Source organism: Sander lucioperca, chromosome 13 (genome assembly GCF_008315115.2).
Source record: "Sander lucioperca isolate FBNREF2018 chromosome 13, SLUC_FBN_1.2, whole genome shotgun sequence".
NCBI classification, from domain to species: domain Eukaryota; kingdom Metazoa; phylum Chordata; class Actinopteri; order Perciformes; family Percidae; genus Sander; species Sander lucioperca.
In genome coordinates this window covers 21,954,668-21,974,400 of record NC_050185.1, presented here as the reverse complement: position 1 = coordinate 21,974,400, position 19,733 = coordinate 21,954,668, and the positions used below count along the sequence as shown (strand labels likewise).

At 38.8% G+C, this 19,733-nt stretch overlaps 1 protein-coding gene across 7 annotated transcripts in view; it reads right to left on the bottom strand.

Annotated features, from left to right (window-relative positions):
- Positions 1-19,259, bottom strand: part of LOC116052757 (prolyl 4-hydroxylase subunit alpha-2) — a 33,020-nt gene extending 13,761 nt beyond the window's left edge. For 2 of the 7 annotated variants that reach the window (XM_031303574.2, XM_031303577.2), the window contains exons 1-5: positions 18,940-19,247; positions 8,735-8,840; positions 6,821-6,917; positions 4,257-4,408; positions 2,079-2,216 (exon numbers count right to left, since the gene is read on the bottom strand). In XM_031303574.2, the coding sequence (XP_031159434.1) occupies positions 2,079-2,216; positions 4,257-4,408; positions 6,821-6,917; positions 8,735-8,840; positions 18,940-19,020 (574 nt within the window). In that variant the 5' untranslated portion in view covers positions 19,021-19,247. Of the gene's footprint in view, positions 1-2,078; positions 2,217-4,256; positions 4,409-6,820; positions 6,918-8,734; positions 8,844-16,059; positions 16,132-18,508; positions 18,723-18,939 lie in introns of those variants that run through there. The other 5 variants (XM_031303580.2, XM_031303578.2, XM_031303576.2 and 2 more) reach the window with 5 other exon arrangements.
- Between the last annotated feature and the right edge of the window lie 474 nt (positions 19,260-19,733).

Below are 19,733 nucleotides of genomic sequence, written 5' to 3'. Positions count from 1 at the left end.
ATGCTAGGTCTGGGTGACTATGCAACTGTGAAGGCCTTTGAATTGTTATTGTGATGAAGGGCTGTATAACCAACAAGGGATTCATCATCTGTCTGTGTATGATCGATGCAGCTTTGATTGTGTCATTCGTTTCCTTACCCAATCATGACCCAGAACCAATGTATTAACTCTAAAATAACCTTACACTTAACTCAACCCCACCTTTAACTTAACAGTAACTTTACCTAAAGCCATAACCCTTAAAGAAGTGAGGGCTGGTCAACATGACCTAATTTCACAAAAACATAACTTGACAGGAGGTCCAAAACTCACACCGCTTTTCACAAAGACAGTAGTATAAACACACACAAACTTTTGGGTGGGTACATTTTGCCTTCCTCTCTTTCTTTCGTAAAAGGTACACAATACTCTACCCCTCTTAAAGTGCTCATATTATGCTCATTTTCAGGTTCATAATTGTATTTAGAGGTTGTACCAAAATAGTTTTATGTGGTTTAATTTTCAAAAAACACTATATTTTTGTTGTACTGCACATTGCTGCAGCTCCTCTTTTCACCCTGTGTGTTGAGCTCTCTGTTTTAGCTACAGAGTGAGACATCGCGCTTCTGTTCCATCTTTGTTGGGAGTCGCACATGCGCATTACCTAGGTAAGCACTGCTACCCAGTCAGAAGCAGAGTATGAGGGCATGCCACACTAGCAGCTAGGCAAGCATTATAACGTGTGTTACAAAGTGACGCACGTTTGTTACGGAAATAAAGGCTGGACTACAATAGAGCTGTTTGGAGCAGTTTGTGAACAGAGTTTTCTGCTGGAGATGGTAAGTCCCTTTGGGGTGGACTTTTGGCTTTTTCACTTTGTAAACCTATAATGTGCACAATATATATATATAATATGAGCACTAGAGTTGAGCCGGATACTCGGCTGAAACGAGTATCCGGTACGGATAAAGCACTTTTGCGGAGTACGAGTATTATACGAGTAATACGAGTCAATATCTGTGCTCGGATTGAATAAAAATCCTCATTGGATAGTTGACTGTGTCTGCGTTCTGTGATAGGCTAGTCGTCACAGCGCCCCTCCCCTACACACACACACAGATGTATTGCGTTGTTGTGTCCCGCTCTGCTCACTCACACACACACACACACACACAGAACATCTCTCTCTCTCTCTCTCTCTCTCTCTCTCTCTCTCTCTCTCTCTGTCTCTGTCTCTCTGTCTCTCTCTCTCTCAGGTTCGCCGGTCTTTTCCGTTAACGTTTAGGGTTTCTTCAGCTTCAGGTTTGGTTTTTACTTCGGTTTGTAGTGCTTCCTTATTAACCAGTAGAGTTCTGGTAAACATGGGGTTTGTTCAGACGTGGTGCTTGGTAGAATGCGACTCGCGTTGCGTCTCTGCCTGTCGGAGATTTTTTTTCTTTTTTAAACCGTCAGGTGGCTCTAAACAGATCTGAAAAACAGCGTCGGACTATTTGATCCGTAGAACACAGTCCCCTCCGCCCCCCTCTCTCTCTCTCTCTCTCTCTTACTCTCTCTCTCACACACACACACACACACACACACACACACACACACACACACACACACACACACATACCTGGTGTGGAAAATCACACTGATCATAAAAAAATTAAAAGTTAAAAAAAGAAAGTTATGTTGAGTATGAAAACTCTTGTTCATTACATTGTACTTCATAATTGCAACCGCATGTGTTGTATTCATTGTTCTTGTTCTGTATATAGTTTGTTATCGTGATCAAAACCATTGATCTGAAGCTCAGTGCTGATGCTGTCATGTAAATAGTTTTCTAATCAGCAATAAATATAACAATTTCTGATCAACCCATATCAATTGCATGCTTAAAATAACAAACCGGTTAAAGCCCCGCCCATTTCAAGACAAACCGACCCACTTCCGGGTTAAATCCCGCCCACTTCCGGGTTAGGCCCCGCCCAGTCCGAGTACAGATACAGATACAGATAATTCATATGGTTAACAGATACAGATACAGATACAGATAATGCTGTACTCGCTCATCCCTAATGAGCACTTTAATATATTCATGTTTACTCCTTGGTTACCTGGCAGCTTTCCTTTGGAGAAGGCCTCGGAATCCAGTTGGTACGTGTCCTGAAGACGCATCAATGCCTTGGCTGCACCCGTCTCATCCTCTGCATCTGGGAAGTACTGTCTGTGTATGGACATGTTGGAAATGAATCCTGGAAAGAAAGTAAGAAATAGTTATGTTGGGAAGGTCAGGATGGAAGTCAATTAATGACCAAATTAATCCAAGGATGACACCCATAATGTTAATGATCTACTTTGCAATACCTCAGCAACGTAAAGCTAAAACTATTTACAGTATAGTAAACTACTGGCCCTAAATACAAAACACTCAAATGTTCATACTTTTTAAATCATCAAAAGTCAGTTTTGCTACTTTGTATCACCCACTGATACAAAACAACAGTGATTACATGCACAGCCAGGCTTGAGTCTCAAATCTTGAGTTAAGCACCCGATGCCACGTTTAAATATAATGCACGCACCCAAAAGGGTCTTGGAAGGTGTGATTGTTCTTAATGGAAACACACATGATGGGCGAACATGCACACCAACATTAAACTCCTTTGACGGATTTTATTTAAAACTGTTAGCTGTCAACTGAGTTCATTTTCCTTTTACATCAAAGTGAAATATAACTAGTATTGATTTACAATAAAACTGCAAATCACAACCTTCTTCTGAACGGCTTTTGCGTTTTATCTTTCTTTTCCTCCTCTCTCTTTTTCTGTCTCAATGTGTTAGCAGCAAAAGTTAGTAATGAAAACAAAAGTAACTGTGGCTATTGCCAATGTCTTTGATGTATTTAGGCTTATAATCCACAGTCAGTTCAAACATTCCTGACTTTCTGTAAATACTTTCTTTCAATCAGAGCCCCTGTCTTCAGTCAGATGCCCCAATATTAACCTTCTCATACTGCCTATACCACTCAACCAAATTTAGTTTAGTGTCTTCACGGTCTTGTGTGGGGCTATTGGCGACTATTAACAAGTACTATGTATTGGAGAAATATTATAATTTGTGGTCCTCCATATTCCCTTTATTTCCTCTACATTTCTGATATCTCCATCTGCTGCTTAGCAAATTGTGAGAAATGATAAAAGAAACTCTGATGAGGGCTGATGTGACGTTTTCATTAAATGTTCTATGATTTGTACGAGCTCTGTAGTATTCAGCAGAGGCACCTGTAATCTAGATGTATGAGCCTATATCATAAATCATGTATGATTGCCTAAGGTCCAAATTTTATCTCTCTTTTTTTTCAGTGTCAATGTTTCTTTTAACATGCTTTATTGACATTGCATGTGAACACATCTGTGTTGCCAAAGCATAAAGAATAAAAGTACATTAAAAACTAAATCAAAATACTGTATGTCTTCTATCTCTTACTGACTAATGGCCACATATACAGATTCCCAGGTATGACACACAATTCATGCTCATGCTATCTGCCTCACACACGCACAGACTTTCAGGTCCAGACACACACCCACACAAAGGGAGAACATGGCCAAAATATGCAGAGATGAGGAACAGCTGTACATAGCAAAACATGTCTCTGTTCTCTCTCTGTTCATTGGGGGAGCAGAGTAGTTGACCAGAGCAGTTAAGCAGAAATTTCCACACTGCAGTCCAAGGTGTAATCACTCTGCTCACATCCGCTCTTGATTTTATATTTGCTGCTTGCTCTCTGCATGTGCTGAGAGAAGCCCCATAGAAAAGTGGTAAATGCTGCCCTTCAGGTAGAGATACATGTATGAATGCAATGCCTACAATGTCAATGTAAAAAGCAGGAATGAACAAATGCAGATTTGGCCAAGGCAGCATAAAAGACATATCTGATCTGTTAAAAATAGTTTTTACTAAAGCAAAATCTACAATTATTTCCAGATATATCACTAGTTATTGCAGAGAGAAAGGACAAACAGGAACTTGTCTGGATGAAAATAATATAACTTTCTTGGTACGCTTTGGTCTGAGCTGTCACACACAGCACAACAGCTTGTTATCGCAGTGAATGTCTGTATACTCTTGGTCAGGCAACAGGCCCATAGTTGTATGTGGCCAAAAAACAGACTCCAGATGGAATTGTTCTATAACCAATCACACAGAGAACATCAATGCTCCACAGTCACACCACACTTTCCCAGCTCAACTCCTCCTCCCTTCCTTTCTTCCATTTTCCTTTGCCTTACCATCAGAGGGATTCTGAAGCACCAGAGTCTCCAGTTCAGCCCACTCTGTGTTGAGTCTCTTCATCAGTTTGTAGGCGTTTACTGGGTGGGCCAGGTAGCCCTCTGGGTCAGAGGTGGACACTTTGGTCAGAGCATCAAGTTTGTTGGCCCAGCTAAGAGACAGACAGACAGACAGACAGACAAAGTGTTGTTACTACTCTAAAAGCTCCAATACAGCTACATTTTAAAATACATTGTACTCATTCTACACATTACCTCATATTGACTTAACCTGCAAAAGCGAGTGCCAATGTTCTTTTCTGTTCTGTTGCTCTTTTTCAGTCACATGGAAAACTCTGGTGAAAATGTGTTGACAAAAAAGACTAAAGTTGTGTTACACTATGTTTTCCATGTACTGTACAAATTAAACAAAAACATTATGAACACGGTAGGGTAATATGAGCTAGGAAACACTGAGCACAGCCTCCACAGTTCTAACCACTAAATGGTTAAAGTTCCCATATTATGAAAAAATCACTTTTTCTGGGATTTGGGGTGTTATGTTGTGTCTCTGGTGCTTCCACACACATACAAACTTTGAAATAAATCCATCCATGCTGTTTTGAGTGAGATACAGTTTCTGAATGTGTCCTGCCTTCAGTCTCTGGGTGAGCTGTTCAAAATCGGCACGGCTTGTGATGTCACAAGCCGAAACGAGCAGGCTAACCGCAACCATTAGCTCGTAGCGTTAGCATGCTAACGCTAGCATGCTACCTCATTCTCAATAGCAAAGCACTGCTACAACACACACAAGTTCACCATAATCTACAAAAGAACTACTTCCATGTGCGCCCTCATTTAGAAGCTAATCCTGCCTTGTAACTGACCGAAGTTGTAGAAACAGCCTTTCTTTTACTGTCTATGGAGCTAGCTAGCTGACATGATCTACATCTGAGCTACTGCACATGTGCGAGTGCAATCAAAGATAGTACAGAAGAAGAAGAAGAAAAGAGGTCTCACTCTGTAGCTAAAACAGAGACCAGCTGAAAAGAGGATATGCAGCAGTGAGAGAGAGCGGTGCAGTACAACAAAAATATGGTGTTTTTTGAAAATTAAACCATGTAAACCTATTCTGGTACAACCTTAAAATACAATTATGAACCTGAAAATGAGCATAATATGGCTGCTTTAAAGGCTGTTAATATTAACACATCTCTTTGTTGATAGAACAGATATAAATGTTTTCTTTACTTTTTGAGTGCTGTTGACCGTTGCTCAAACAGATATTATTAATATTTATAATATGTGTCAGTACTATTAGTATGATTTTGACACATTAATCCACAAAGAGGGATATTATTCATGATCATTACCATGGTATCTCTGTTTAAAGACATAACACAAATGAAGCCTAAAATGAACAGCAGTGAGGAGCAGCCTGTCAACGCCACAGAGACACTAACAAGTCATTATTATGGTCAGTGGTGGAAGAAGTACTCAGTACCAATCCAGGATTATAAAAATACTCCATTACAAGTTAAAAGTCTAAATTGACATTTACACACAGTAGGATAGTTTAGTCCAGTGGTTCCCAATCGTGGGGTTGGGCCCCTCCAGAAGGTCACAAGATAAATCTGAGGGGTCGGGAGATAAGTGTATGGATTAAGAAAGAAGAAGCTTATTAGCTGTATTTGACTTTTTCTGACTTTCCTCTAATCTTTGCTTTTTTTGTGATATAATGGATAATTTTACCCCTTTGGGCTTCAAACAGTTACTTCAAGCTATAGTGCGTATAGTTTCTGTCGCCGCCAATGGGAATTCTCAGTAATGACAACAACACTGTCGGAGCGTCCACATGACGCAAGCCTTCGGTGATCGCACCCCCCACCCCTCCTCGACGCAGTTGCTAACACGGAGGATTAATTAATTAACATGATGGACTCTTCAGAAGAGGTAATTATCTTATCATTTGTATGTCCTCTTTGGCTCCAAAGCTGAATGCTGCTGTTGTCCTTTTTCAGCGGTGACATAAAACGCAGCTTCTGCTCACGAAACTCAAAGGACGGCACTATTTTGCAAACCTAGCCATACTGAGAAATACAGAGAGAGTTTTGTAGAGCTGGTAGGCTTAATTAGCTTTGTACCAACTCATTTGACAATGGCTTGAATGGAACGGACATTTATTAATATAAAATAGTTGTGCACTATAGCTTTAAATTAAAAAATCTGAGAAGTCTACTAGGGAAAGGTTTCTTTGGCAGAACTGCTAACAACTCATTGTTTGTAAGGGGTCACAAACGAAAAAGTTTGGAAACCACTGGTTAAATCTTTGACAATGTATTGTGTTTATCATATATTTTTTACATGAAATCGTAGTATGAAAAGTAACTAGTTATTGTATCGTAAGATAACTGTAGTAGAGTAAAAAGTACAATATTTCCCTCTGAAATGTAGTAGTGATGTAGAAGCATAAAAGAGCATACAATGATTATACAATTTAAAAAAAAAGTACAACTATCTCAAAATTGTACCCATGTACTTATTACACAGTTGGATTGTTATTAAGTCACAAGGTTCGAATGTACCTTTTGACAGCAGCAAGCTTGGACTCTTCTGCTTGAATGTATTCCCTCAGAGACTGGACCAACTCTTTTTCTGTGTAGATCAGGTCCGTCATTTGGCCTGCAGAGAGAGACGGATGCTGAATATGAGTGAGAGGTGTCTCTAAAGATAAAATCAGCATCACCTTTCTTCCTTAAAAGATGTGTCGCCTATTCATTTCCTAAGTCAAAGTGTCAAAAAATGATTTATTTAATTGTATTTATTTTGTATTTCCTAGATGAATGTTCTCTTTTTCTAATTTAAAAACTCCATCAAGCAACATTTAATAACATTTAACATTTCATAACATTCATCAAAAAACTTCCTGTAATGTGAGAGAGTTGCTTCTACTAACAATCCCACTGAGAACCTTTAGGTCGGTTGTGATTTTCTGGTGGACCGATAAAATGTATTTCTTGTAACACTGCTCAGACTCACACTGAGGTAAAAAGAGTCCTCAGCCACAAACTGTGGGGCTTTGATTGTGTAGAATTACTCAGCAAACTACAGCGTGGCGTTCATCCATGAGTCTTTTAGAGGATAGTTGGGGTGTAGCGTGCATCTTAAAAGATTCCATGGAAACATTCAGCCATGATAAAATCACATTGGTTACCAGGGAAGATGAATACCGGTAATCAAACACTTTCATTGTTTCTGCATGCAACCAGCACAACTGACCAGCCAAGTGCAGTAAATCAAAGTGATTTAAGTGACTGTTTAACTCCTCCGGAGTGCTATGATGCATACTGTGATCTTCTTCTCACATATTAGATGAAGAAGGGTAAATTGCACAAAGGAAAAAGTTTATGGGGGATTTTTTGCAGAGAATTTGTAGTTGTTTCTTTTAAAGTGGGGTCAGGAGATCTTAATTTCATCTGCATAAATCATGCTGACTGTGACACTGTGCAGAAAACCTTTTTTTTTTTTTTTTTTCAATTTCTATTTAAGTAATAGGTGGACCACAATTATTTCTCTTACAAGTTATTCAGGCTGCCTCAAAAAAACTGATTTAACTGGCCTGATTTAACCACTTCCTCCATCTAAAACCTTTTTTTAATGGCAAAGAAAAGCATTCCTGAGTGCAAACTCTGCTCCCTTCTATATGTGGCACTCTGCTGATGTTCCTATTTAGGGGAATTACCACGGATTGTAACAGTAAAAATAGCTTTAATTTTCTGATTATGAATATTAGAAAGCCTAGTTAAAGGTACCCTGTGGAGTTTAAGACCTCTAGTAGCATTATGGAGCAATTTTTTTCATCTGTGCACAGGCCAAGGACGAATGTGACGCGATACACAGTCCTGCCAATGGTAATGCACCAAGAAACGCTGCAATGCGCCAAAAAAGCAAGCTAGTAAACATGGCTGTAAACAATGCTGGATTTAAAATACCATTTTGCAACATTTGCAAATGTTTAAGAGGAAATAAATGCATTCAAGGTATGTGTTAGACCTCAAGGATACTCAGTTAGTTTTGGTCAATGAAAATACAACTTTTGTTTGTTTACAAGAAACTTTCACATGGCACCTTTAAGTAGTGCGAGGGATAGATCAATAATGCCATGCTGACAGATGCTCTGTTTTATTGTGGCCAGAGGTGCAATGTTTGGATTATGAGTAAAGCACAGTCAGTCAAGTCACAAATCAGTAGACGGGCCTGCCTTCAATCAGGAATAATATTCTTTCCGAAAATAGCACTAAGCTCTTTGTCCTGAGGTGTATTACATATAAAATGCGACGTGTGAGCTGCAAGGTCTGCGGTAAATTGCAATTGCAAATTCCCCATTTAAATTCATTCAGTTATAGGCCAAAATGTGTCTACCTTGATTACAGCGACCCCTAAGGGATCTCAAGTTTCGCGTTGATGGAAAAAAAGTTCACCTAGCTCTTTAAACCTACTTATGGAAGTGAAGATCTCTGCCTGTGTTGTCCAGCAGCAGCAGCAGCAGAGCAGAGCCCAGAGGATGAAAGACAGGATCTTCCTCATTCTGTCTCTTTCAATAACCTGCAAGGACAAACAGAATCACATCATGTCACATTAGATTTACAAAATCTAAGCCTATTTTCATGCAATGCCTGCAAAACATTTTTTTTTTTTACCCTTTGCTGTCTGTATAAATCTATGGATACAGTTTTGCATGTTGTCCTACTATTCTCCATCACCATTTAACACAAGCTGTGGAAAATCCAGCTGTTCCCCTCCTCTCCGCTTTGTTTTCATATTGGCCATGAAAAACTGACAAACTGTATTTTGATTACAAAATGACCTTCTTATTCTTGAACCACAAATATAAATATCCTTGCAGTTTGCATTACCCTTAGTCAACAGTTTATGCAGTGATGGTGTGTTTCCGTACTTAATTAGATGATGGTCTAACAATATTCAAAGTTTCCATTATGTTTCCTATAAATGAGTCACTAATCCTGCTGGGAGGCATCATGTCATAATAGCCTCTATGCCCAGTTCTCATTAGGAGAGAATAAGGAAGGAAAATGTGGAAAAAGAATAGTGTTTCTAACATTGTTTCTACAAAATAAGCACACACAGCCATAGGAACTAAATATTATTATATAAAGTCCAGGTAAGGTCTTGTGTACGTTAAAGTCAATTTTCCTTTTCTTTGTTTTACTCTGTTCAACACGGCCATTGGCCACCAGATGGCTAATGAAAAATGTTGATGACTAGGGCCATGACTAAATAAAGCTCAGACAACGTCCTTTGTAATAGAATTATAAACCAAAGCTTGCACTGCAGAAACTCACAAGTAACTCACTTTCAAAATGGTAACATCAAATCAAGTACAACATGGTATGTCCTTCACATGCTTAACAGGAATTTTAAGATTTATTTTAATAGAGCTACAATGAATACATTGCCAATAAATATTTTTTTGGGGCCACATGATGGGGCAGTGGAAACAAGTGTGAACACAACATTGACATATTGTCACTTTTTAAGTTGATATAGTGAATCTGTTAGTTACCTATTTACACATCCAGTATTTACGGGGCAACATTATCGTTCAACTGGAGTCGTGTTTCTGGCCACCTGACAAATCTAAGTCCAATATTCACTCTTCTTTTAGCTCTGTTTTTGGTCTCTACAAACTCCTGGGGAAAATATTTGTCTCTTCAGCTACTAAAGTGCTCCACTATGTTAACCAGGTAGTCATTAACTGTGTCTGTCTGCTGTTTGGTGCTGGGCAGGTGGTGTAAAATACCAAGCAAACACTAAAAATTAGGTTAGATTGTTTTTTTTTAAACCAGACAATTCCAGTACAAACAGCTGTGTGAAGCCTATTGTTTCAAGGTGTATTATGGTTTTCTTGACAGAAGTTGCCACATTTCCTTCAGTATTATTTGAAAATATATAGTAGTGATATCTTGGGCCAAAGCAAGCAACATGAACTGTGTGGACTTTCAGCTGCTGTAGAGCCAACAACAGAGCTGAATTGACAAGTAGAACTAAACAATGATATATCACCTAGCTAGGCCTGTAACAATTATTACATAGCACATAGACATTGTCCAATCGCAATTTTTTTTACATAATCGTTGTTTCTTTGTTTAACCACAATTAATTTCTAACATTAGCTAAGGTCCTAAGGGGTATGATTGTTGATGATAATTGTCAGTTTTATGTTCATTTAAGAAAAAAAATACAATGTTTTTTAATGATAATAAAAGAGGCGTGGTTTACTTCATAGGCTGTGTATTTGTGATACATTATGTGGGTCACATAACAGTGATATAACCAAAAGATGTATCCTGAAATTCATTCAAAATTTGTTTGCAAAAGTAATACATAGATAAATATTTTTAAATTTGACTGAAAGGGACGATTATATTGTTGATCGCAATTATTTCTGACACAATTAACCCTTGTGTTGACTTCAATTTTTGTTTTATATCAGAAAATATGGGACGTAGAAATAAGCGCTGAAAATGTGTCGAAGAAAAATTTAACAATTTAAAACGTTGAAAAAAAAAAAACGTAAAAAAACCCCCCTTTTTTTCAAGATTGACAGGAAGACAACACAAGGGTTAATTGTACAGCAAAATTTGGAATTGTTACAGCTCTATGCCTAGCACAAAGTCTCTGTTCACTGTCCAGCACTGAGATGCTTGTTTGTGATCTTAGGTGAAAAGTGACACTACTCCACTTTCTCCTCATGGATTTAGTCTAATTCGGCTTTACCACATCACTTCTCAGTGATGACTGTTTACTGTTGTCTGTGTAAAACATGCACGTGCACATACATCCATACTTCCAAATGTAAGCAGCACACACACACACACACACACACACACACACACACATATTTCCATCTGCACTACTATCTAATCAAAGGCTTAGAGAGACAAAGGTTCTGAAGCATGGCACCTTAATAGTTATTGTGGTGATAACTTGAAGAGAAATCTCCTCGAGGTGAAAAAGAAATCATTTCACTTACATGACTAGTGCAATATCCAAATCGCAAGGGGGCGCAATATTTGTTAATGGCAAAATATGTGTCAAACCATTCTGAATGAAGTATTGTGGTGCTACAGAGACGTCCTGGCCTACACATTGTATCCTACAGACTAAAGAAAAAAATCTTTGTTTGGTACAGATCCTCGCAAAAATCACACTGTAAGCATTTTAATTTCTTTCATTGTTAATAATTTCCAGTGAAAATGAGAATAATGATACAAAAATGATCATTCCCTCCAATATCGTGAATCATATCGCAATCGCAATATTAGATATTTTCCTCATATCGTGCAGCCCTAATGAGCAGCTGACAAGACAGTGAGTCAAGGAGGGCAGGTCTGGATGTGAGAGAGAGAGAGAGAGAGAGAGAGAGAGAGAGAGAGAGAGAGAGAGAGAGAGAGAGAGAGAGATTATGATCGGTTGTTACACAGATGACTAAAATGCAATGAAAGGTTAAATTAATTTAAATTGCAGGCTAAATGCACTGTGATTTGGGTTGGGTCCTATATTTGGGTAGGATCGTGTTCTCACCTAAAGTGACCCAGACTCTAGTGCACTGAACTGAAACCCCCGTTTTTAACCAGACCAAAGTGTGTTTGTTTGGTCCTCACCAGGGTTCGCATGAGCTTTCACACCACCCCAAACAAACAAATTGCTCCAGGGTTCAGTTAATAGGAACCAAACAGCTCAGGTGTGAAAGCACCCAAAGGCACCAGTATAATGTCCATGAGGGAGTAAGCCATCAACACCTACAACATATTTTCAGGACAAAATGTCCAAGAAAACACTGATAATGGCACAATCAGTGTTCGATGGATCCTTTGTAAAGTTCTTTGTAAAACAAACATTATGGAAGGTAGAATTTGGCTTACTTGAGACAAATGGATCCTCTTAATGAGGCAGACATCAAGACAGTCATGCCATATGGTACTGACCAACAGTAGGTGTTATTGGTGAAGGGCTGTAAAACGGCTTTAAAACATAATACAAGTCACTGAATTCTAATTTCGCTTTCACAAATGTTTCAACCCTGCATGCCTCAAAATGAACTGATAAGAGAGTCCTTAGCTTAAGTTATGTTTGTAATAACTGCCTGATAAATCTTAAGAAGGAATAGAAAAAGGCTGATAACTTCACCAACATTTTGATCAACTTGCTGATGAAAACGATTTTGGTAAAAATAAAAAGGACTTTTACGCTTTTACCCAGTTTTAGCATTTATAATTACAGTTATTTGGCTGAAATGTACCACACTGGGTGTAAGTGTATAGGTCAGCGTCTGTATAACAAACATTTCAGAGAGGACTGGACCAAAGTATATTACTTTTATCGACATAGATAAGCCTGTCTGTGTTATGTAAAAGAGCTGCAGAGCTGTCCTAACTTGTTGGGAGTTGCAAGCAGGTGGGGAACGATAGGACAGACAGGCTTACATACTCCTCAAATGTGGAAATAAAGAATGCTACATTTAAAATAAAATAAAGCTTCTTTAAACATATTGAATGGATTTAAGCTTTTCTTTGACTGATAATGTCTGGGATAATCCTTGTATGTACAAAACTATGCCTGCTTCTCAAAATCTTTGCATATTACACAGAATTTAAGAAAAGCACAGTATAATGATGTAAGACAATACAGCTACAAAATGGAACATGATTATTTAAAAGACTAAACACATATTGGTTATGCATGGTCCTTGTGGTCAGTTGGCTTGGGTGCAGTGGTGGAATGTAACTAAGTACATTTACTCAAGTACTGTACTTAGCTACAAATTTGAGGTACTTCAGTATTTTCTTTTCATGTCACTTTCTACTTCTACTCCGCTACATTTCAGAGAGAAATATTGTACTTTTAACTCCACTACAATAATCGGACAGCTTTAGTTACCAGTTACTTTACACATTAAGGTTTTTGCACAAAAAAACATGCTGTTTTATTGTTTATTATAAATTAAACTACTGTAGGATATATTTTCGTGAGAATAAAGTGAGAGGCTTTAGAGTGAGCTGACCTTGTCGTTTCTGCTTCTCTGGGTTATGAGAGGCCAGCTGGTCCTTTAAAGTGATAAGATATTATAAAGGGAGTGCGGGATATTGGCACTACCCAGGGAAATGATTAGAAACTGAGAAAGGCCTCCTCTGATCAGGGGAGCAGAGACAACAATGGAGCTATGTCTAAGATGTGTTTCGCAATAAGCAAGAAGTAAGACTCAGGCATGAAATGACCTTGTTATGCCCCCTTTTCTGCTCTGCAGAAGATTAGAACATGTACATATCTCAGGCAGAATACACACTGTAAAACATTGATGAAACAGAGTATACAATTTGAGATACCTGTCTAGTTAACAATAACAGAACTGTCTTCTTGCACGTCATCCTTTAACAATTCCCATGAGAAAGCCGGACCAACTACATCCAGCTGATAAGCGAAGACACCACCAAGAAGAAGGCAGAACCTAAGATGTATAAGAGTATGAGGTTTTTAGTTAGCAGCATCAGATGCTAGACGGGGCTATGTCTGTTTGCTAGGAGAGAGGAATAGACTTGTCTTGAAGGTATTTTGATCCTTGTGCACAAGTTTGTATTCTGCAATATCATTCACTAAAGTTTTCTAAAGCGAATCCTGTGTCTTGATTTGATTCTGGTCTACCATTTAAACGAACACTTACATTGTGTAGTGACCTTAGAATTGGAGTCAGATAGTATCTGGCCTTTTGGCCAGACCAGAACTGGTCAACGGTCACACTTTTTTCTACACTACCCAACAATATAACGGCCTACAAGTCCAGCTGAAATGATCAGCCGGTTAAACTTTTTTCTGCATTGAGTACTTTTACTTTTAATACTTTCAGTACATTTTCCTGTTGATACTTGCATACTTTTACTTAAGTCACATTTCCAATGCAGAGTACAGAGTATTTTTACAGTGTGGTATTAGTACTTTTACTTTAAGTAACTTTAACTTACTTACTTTAACCTTTAAACACTGTTTAAACCCCCCTTAATTTACTGTTCGTGGTGAAATTTGACCAAACAGTTTTAACTGCTCTTATTTTAACATAAATACCAATAAAAATGACAAAAAGTATTTTCAATAGAACATTTATTGTAAAAAGAACCCTATTAGAACATTAACATCTACATCATGTTTGTGTCTCCAGAATATAGTCCCGAGCCTCTAACGCTGTCATTCGCCTCTTCATGTTGTTTGCAGAGTAAAATGAGGGCAAAGCAACATGAAAACTGCTTATATAGTGTCTGTCAGTAGATATGATGTTGTTCTCGTGAAGGGAGGGGCACATAGCACGAGAAAGAAGTAGCTATTGATACGTTGTTTGATTTGGAATGTTCTTCTCATGGGGGGAGGGGCACACAAGCACGGGAAAGAAGTGGGTTCCCATGATTTACACTAAACTGCTTTAGGAAAGGTGTGTTCCATGTGAGGGAAGGACATGTGAAGAGGAGTAGTAGAAGGAGTATGTAAAAGAGATGGGTTCCTATAATTTAGACAAGATTGATTTGTTTGGCAGGTGTGGTTCATGTTGGGGGAGAAGTACATTAGTTCAAGAAAACACTGGGCTCCCATAATTTACTTTAAGCTCTCTTGTGGAAAGTAGGATTCATGTGTAGAATGGGCACACAAGCACAGGAAAGTTGTAGGAGTGTGTGTATGGAGATGTCTTTCATCTCCTGGTTGAAAATTATACTCTTTCCCATTCATTTCCTATGGTGGTCATTTTTGACCGTAAACAAAAACAGTGTGACCAAGTTGAATAAATCACTCAAAATTCAAAGAAAGTAGTCACAATGAATTGTATGTGTTCAAATGCCTTTTGTGAAGGATATCATAAGGTATTGAGGCAATCTGATGAAAAATGCCATATTTATGGTACAGGGAATGTGTAAATCGGTCATTTTTGACCGGAACAGTGTTAGAAGGTTAAGTAAAAGATCAGAATACTTCTTCCACCACTTCTGCCCCAATTATTTGGGCTGCAAAAACACTATTTTCAGCCTTCACCTCTATGCAAGTGATGCTTATTACTACAGACCTAAACTACAAATGAAAGGACCAAATCTCTCTCCTTGTAATCTACAGCCTGTGCCATTGCTCAGCCCAAACACAGGCTTGCCTGTTGTTGCAGGCTGTAACACCCATGTCACATTCCTGGAAAGAGGCCTGTTAGATTCATTACCCTACGTTCCCGGCTCCTCCTGACCCTCGTCTGGCATTTCTGGCAAATGTAGGGAATAGCACTGAGGGCAGGACAGGATGTGATACGACAGGTCATGAGAGGACAGGACCAGGAGCTGTATTTTGAATATAGACCCACAGTGCACCATGTCTTGCTCTGCTGCAGACCTGTGTTCTATGTATTGTATAAAGATGTCAGGCTACAATAATCCATCTACCCTTTCCTAAAAATAAAAATAAAACAATGGAGGTCAGCAAAAAGTATCAAAATTTAAGATAACACAAACTGCTGGATGAAAAACAGTGTTCTTGCTCATCCAATCTCCAATCTTGGTGCGTAATGAAACACTGGAAATCAAACTTTTGCTGTTTTACATGGAAGTGTGGCTCCAGATGAGAGATAAGAAACCACAGTTACACTCTCTCTGGCAAAGCAGGCAGGAGGATTCAAGGTCTGCAATGGGGCAGGGGTTACTTAGGAGGAAACATTTCCTAAGACAGTAACATTCCCAACATCTGTAGTTGTTCTGTTCTTCTTTCCTGCTTCGTTCCTTACTTGACATCAAATCCACGGAGAAAAAACCTGGCTGGAACGAGCAGCAGCTGTCTTGGGTCACACAAGTGCCAACTGAGGAAGTTATTAAAATACTCTTATTCCGTTTTGAGGGGAAGCACATTAAAGCATAGATCAAGAGGAATCATCCTTATTTCCTGGAGAGTATAAAAAATATAATTTCCTAGCAAATGCAAACAAGAGTAAAGCCAAAAAGCAGAAAGTACTGGGGCTGATGTGAGTAAGAGCGTGTTGTCATGACAACTGAGGAAAATTGTTCAATACTGTTGCAAAATACCTATTTAAGACTTTTTAAAGCCTTGAATAATTGTAGGAAATGTGTTCTACAAACATTACTTGGCTTTCAAAGTCATATCTACAGAATATATTTGCTTGCAGAGGTATCATCATAGCAGTTTACACTACATTACATTTTGGCAGTGAAGACCAAATTCCAGTATTTTGATAAAACTAGCCAGGAGTAAGAAAGCAGTCATCTGTGTGACTAAAGAATGGGAGTTGTATGCCGGAAAACTGATAAGCTAGACAAGATGCTTGCCAACTCTCTCCACTGTGTAGACTGTAAATGGTGTATTGAGATAAACAACAAATGGTAGATGCTTAACACGTTTTTCTGACTGTTGTTAATCAGTAAATAGGACTGGCATGTACCCCCCACTCACAGGCATAGACAAAAGATGGGCATGCTAACACACGTGCAGACTACTGAAACATGCATATTATATAATATGCCCCATAGGTGCACACACAGTATCCACAGCCTGTGAACATGCTCAAACAATCCTTGCCTGTCAGACTCAGGGAGATTTAACTTGCTTGTCATTGGTGTTGCTCCGGGCATTTCAATTTACAGTGGGTAGAACAAGAACAGCTCCTCTTCAATTAGACTATACTTAACTTAGATTAACATAAATCTGTTACAGATAATGTGACATTCAAGATCTTATTTGCTAAGACAACAGCTGTCCTGGATGGTCGGTCTCTGCTGAGTATCAGTATTAACCACCAGATGCATTCTAAGCACAGTCCACTCTCTGTTTAGGCAGAGTCAAACTAAGTGCACAACTTCGACTTTCACTTCCACTAAACATCACAAAGGATGAATAATGAACATCATTTCTAGTTTTGTAGCAATTTCGCAACTTTACACAGCCAGCCAAACAAAAGAAAGGCTGCTTACATTGGCATTTTAGTCTCAGAGACAATGGAAGTGAGCATTCCCAACATAGTTTAGCTGACCTGTGAGCTACACATCTAGTTTCGCTTTGGACAAAAGCATCAGCCAAATGAATGTAATGCAATGCAATATCAGGGAATGTAGAACATTTCTGAATAAAGCAAAGGGTTAAAAAGTGTTCCTCATGCAAGTCTGAAGCAAGACTGCTGCTAACCATATGTGGTTTACTTTAAAGCAAATTTGTTTCAGATGCAATGAGAGCTTAAAAAAAACGTCTGCATCCATATTGCAACTAAAAACAGGCTAGATCTATTTTACTTTAAGGGACAACCATTTCTTAATGTTCTTCCGTGCCCCAGAACGTGACTAAACACCCCAACGTGGCAGCTAGACGGTGTAGCACCAGTAATCTATTTCCTGATGCTGTGTTGTTTACAGACTCACATATTAGGGAATATGTCAGTTTACATAAGCAACACACAGTTTTTTATGTTCAAGAGTACACTAAAACACTGTTCACTTCTAAAAGCTTTTTCTGGTATGAAAACACTGAACGCTCATATCATATAAATAATGTTTAATAAACAAAGACACCAATGTTGTAATCAATATAAATCACCCAGGCAATAAGATAAGCATCGCTTAAATATTTATGGTAAAAAAACACAACCAGACTTGGACACTGGCTGCTGCTTACTTAAGTAAAAGAAAATAGACATACTAGAATAGAGGAGACCATCAGATAGAGACTCACATAACTTAATAAAACAGTTCTCTTGTTTCAGCTGTATCTAGCAAGACATCATCATAAATTTACATGTCACCTGCCTTTCACTCCAATTACTGCTGACAGATTAATGGCCTCCTTCCATTTGTTGCCTTCCATTTATACCAAATCTAATGGCTGCAACATCCAAGTATTGCCATTGTACTAGGCTATAAATAAAGCACTACAGGGCATCATCAACCTGGCATGCATATAACCCTTTATCCTGGGACTGCGAACAGTGATACTTTGTGCCAGACATTTGTAGCCAATGTCTTTCCTTTTGGAGCATTTTTTTTAATCCACATAGTTACCTTAGTGTACTCAATATCACCAGCAACATCTCTTTCCAAAGACCCCCATTAACTATGGATAATCCACAGTTCTCACTGTTGACACCCTTTTTATTTTGTAGAAAGTAGTTCCAATACTTTTTTATTTTTGTTATGAGTGAACCGACTCTTTAGGGAAAACAATACAGACTACACCTGGCTTTTTATGAATTGTAGTTGGGTTCTAGTTGTCGAAAATGACTTTTCCAGCTGCATCTCGCCTTCAGAGCCAGGGTCTGCTCATCTTCAACTGGATGCTAGCCGTCCCTGTGACGTCAGCCAGTTGTTTCTAGAAATTCCCAACATTTGAGCTCTTTCGGGTCTGTGGATGTCCTTGCAGCCTGTGAAGTATGCTACACGTGCAGACATTTATGTTTACTGCGCCAACGGTGTGTCACCGTCTGCTTTAAAGTGTGCGTAATAAACAACGAGATGCACCGCCACAAAGTTCTCGCAAAGTTTCAAAACGTTCTCCCCTTTCCTTTCGTAACATTGTAACACGACTGCTTCGCGGAGTCTTACAATGTAACAAACATGTCGGAAATAAACACATACCTAACGAAACGAATGAGCCGTTGTTACTTTACCTTGTCGGTACCACAAGGTCTGAAGTGTCTGGTATCACGAAAAAACCTGTTGGACCCAGTTATTGACAACCATCCCAGCATGTTCGCTAGGCACGCGAGTTAAACGATCAGCCCCCTTCCGATGATGTAAAGAAGGGCTAATATACAATATTTAACGTTATCTTACCTTTATTCTCTAATGTCTTAAAGAGTAACGTCACACGTCTTTGGTATGTGGACGCAATTTCACTTGGCACCCCGGGGTTATGAGTAGTACAGAGAGGGGTAGCTACAGAGAGCCGCTGCCACGTACAGAACCTCCTGGAGGGGTTGACCTTAATACTGCAATTAGACGCGCAGGGACATTCTTCTTCGAGTGTTATTGTGTTGCCCTTACGAACGCCTCGTAAAATCTGATTTCTGAGCTTTTTTACACAGTATAGGGGGTTAAAGTTCCATTAGGTTTGTGCTATGCTGTAATTAAGAATTCACAATAACAGGATACCAAGGCCCATTAAGGTTTTACAAGCCAGTGGTGAAAGAAGTAGGCTACTCGCAACCTTTAAAAATGCCACAGTGTAAAAATCCATTACAAGTCCTGCATTAAATGTTACTTAAGCAACAGTAGGCCTACAGCATTAAGCTATTGGAAGTTGTATCAAAAGTAAAAGTACTCATTACACAGATTTACCCCTTTCAGAGTGTAAGGCTATATCACATAGGTTATCATATTATTGGATTATTTTTAATGTTTTACCTGGTTGTGGTGGGGCTAATTTGAACTACTTAATATGCTATTGGGCAGTTCATTCTAT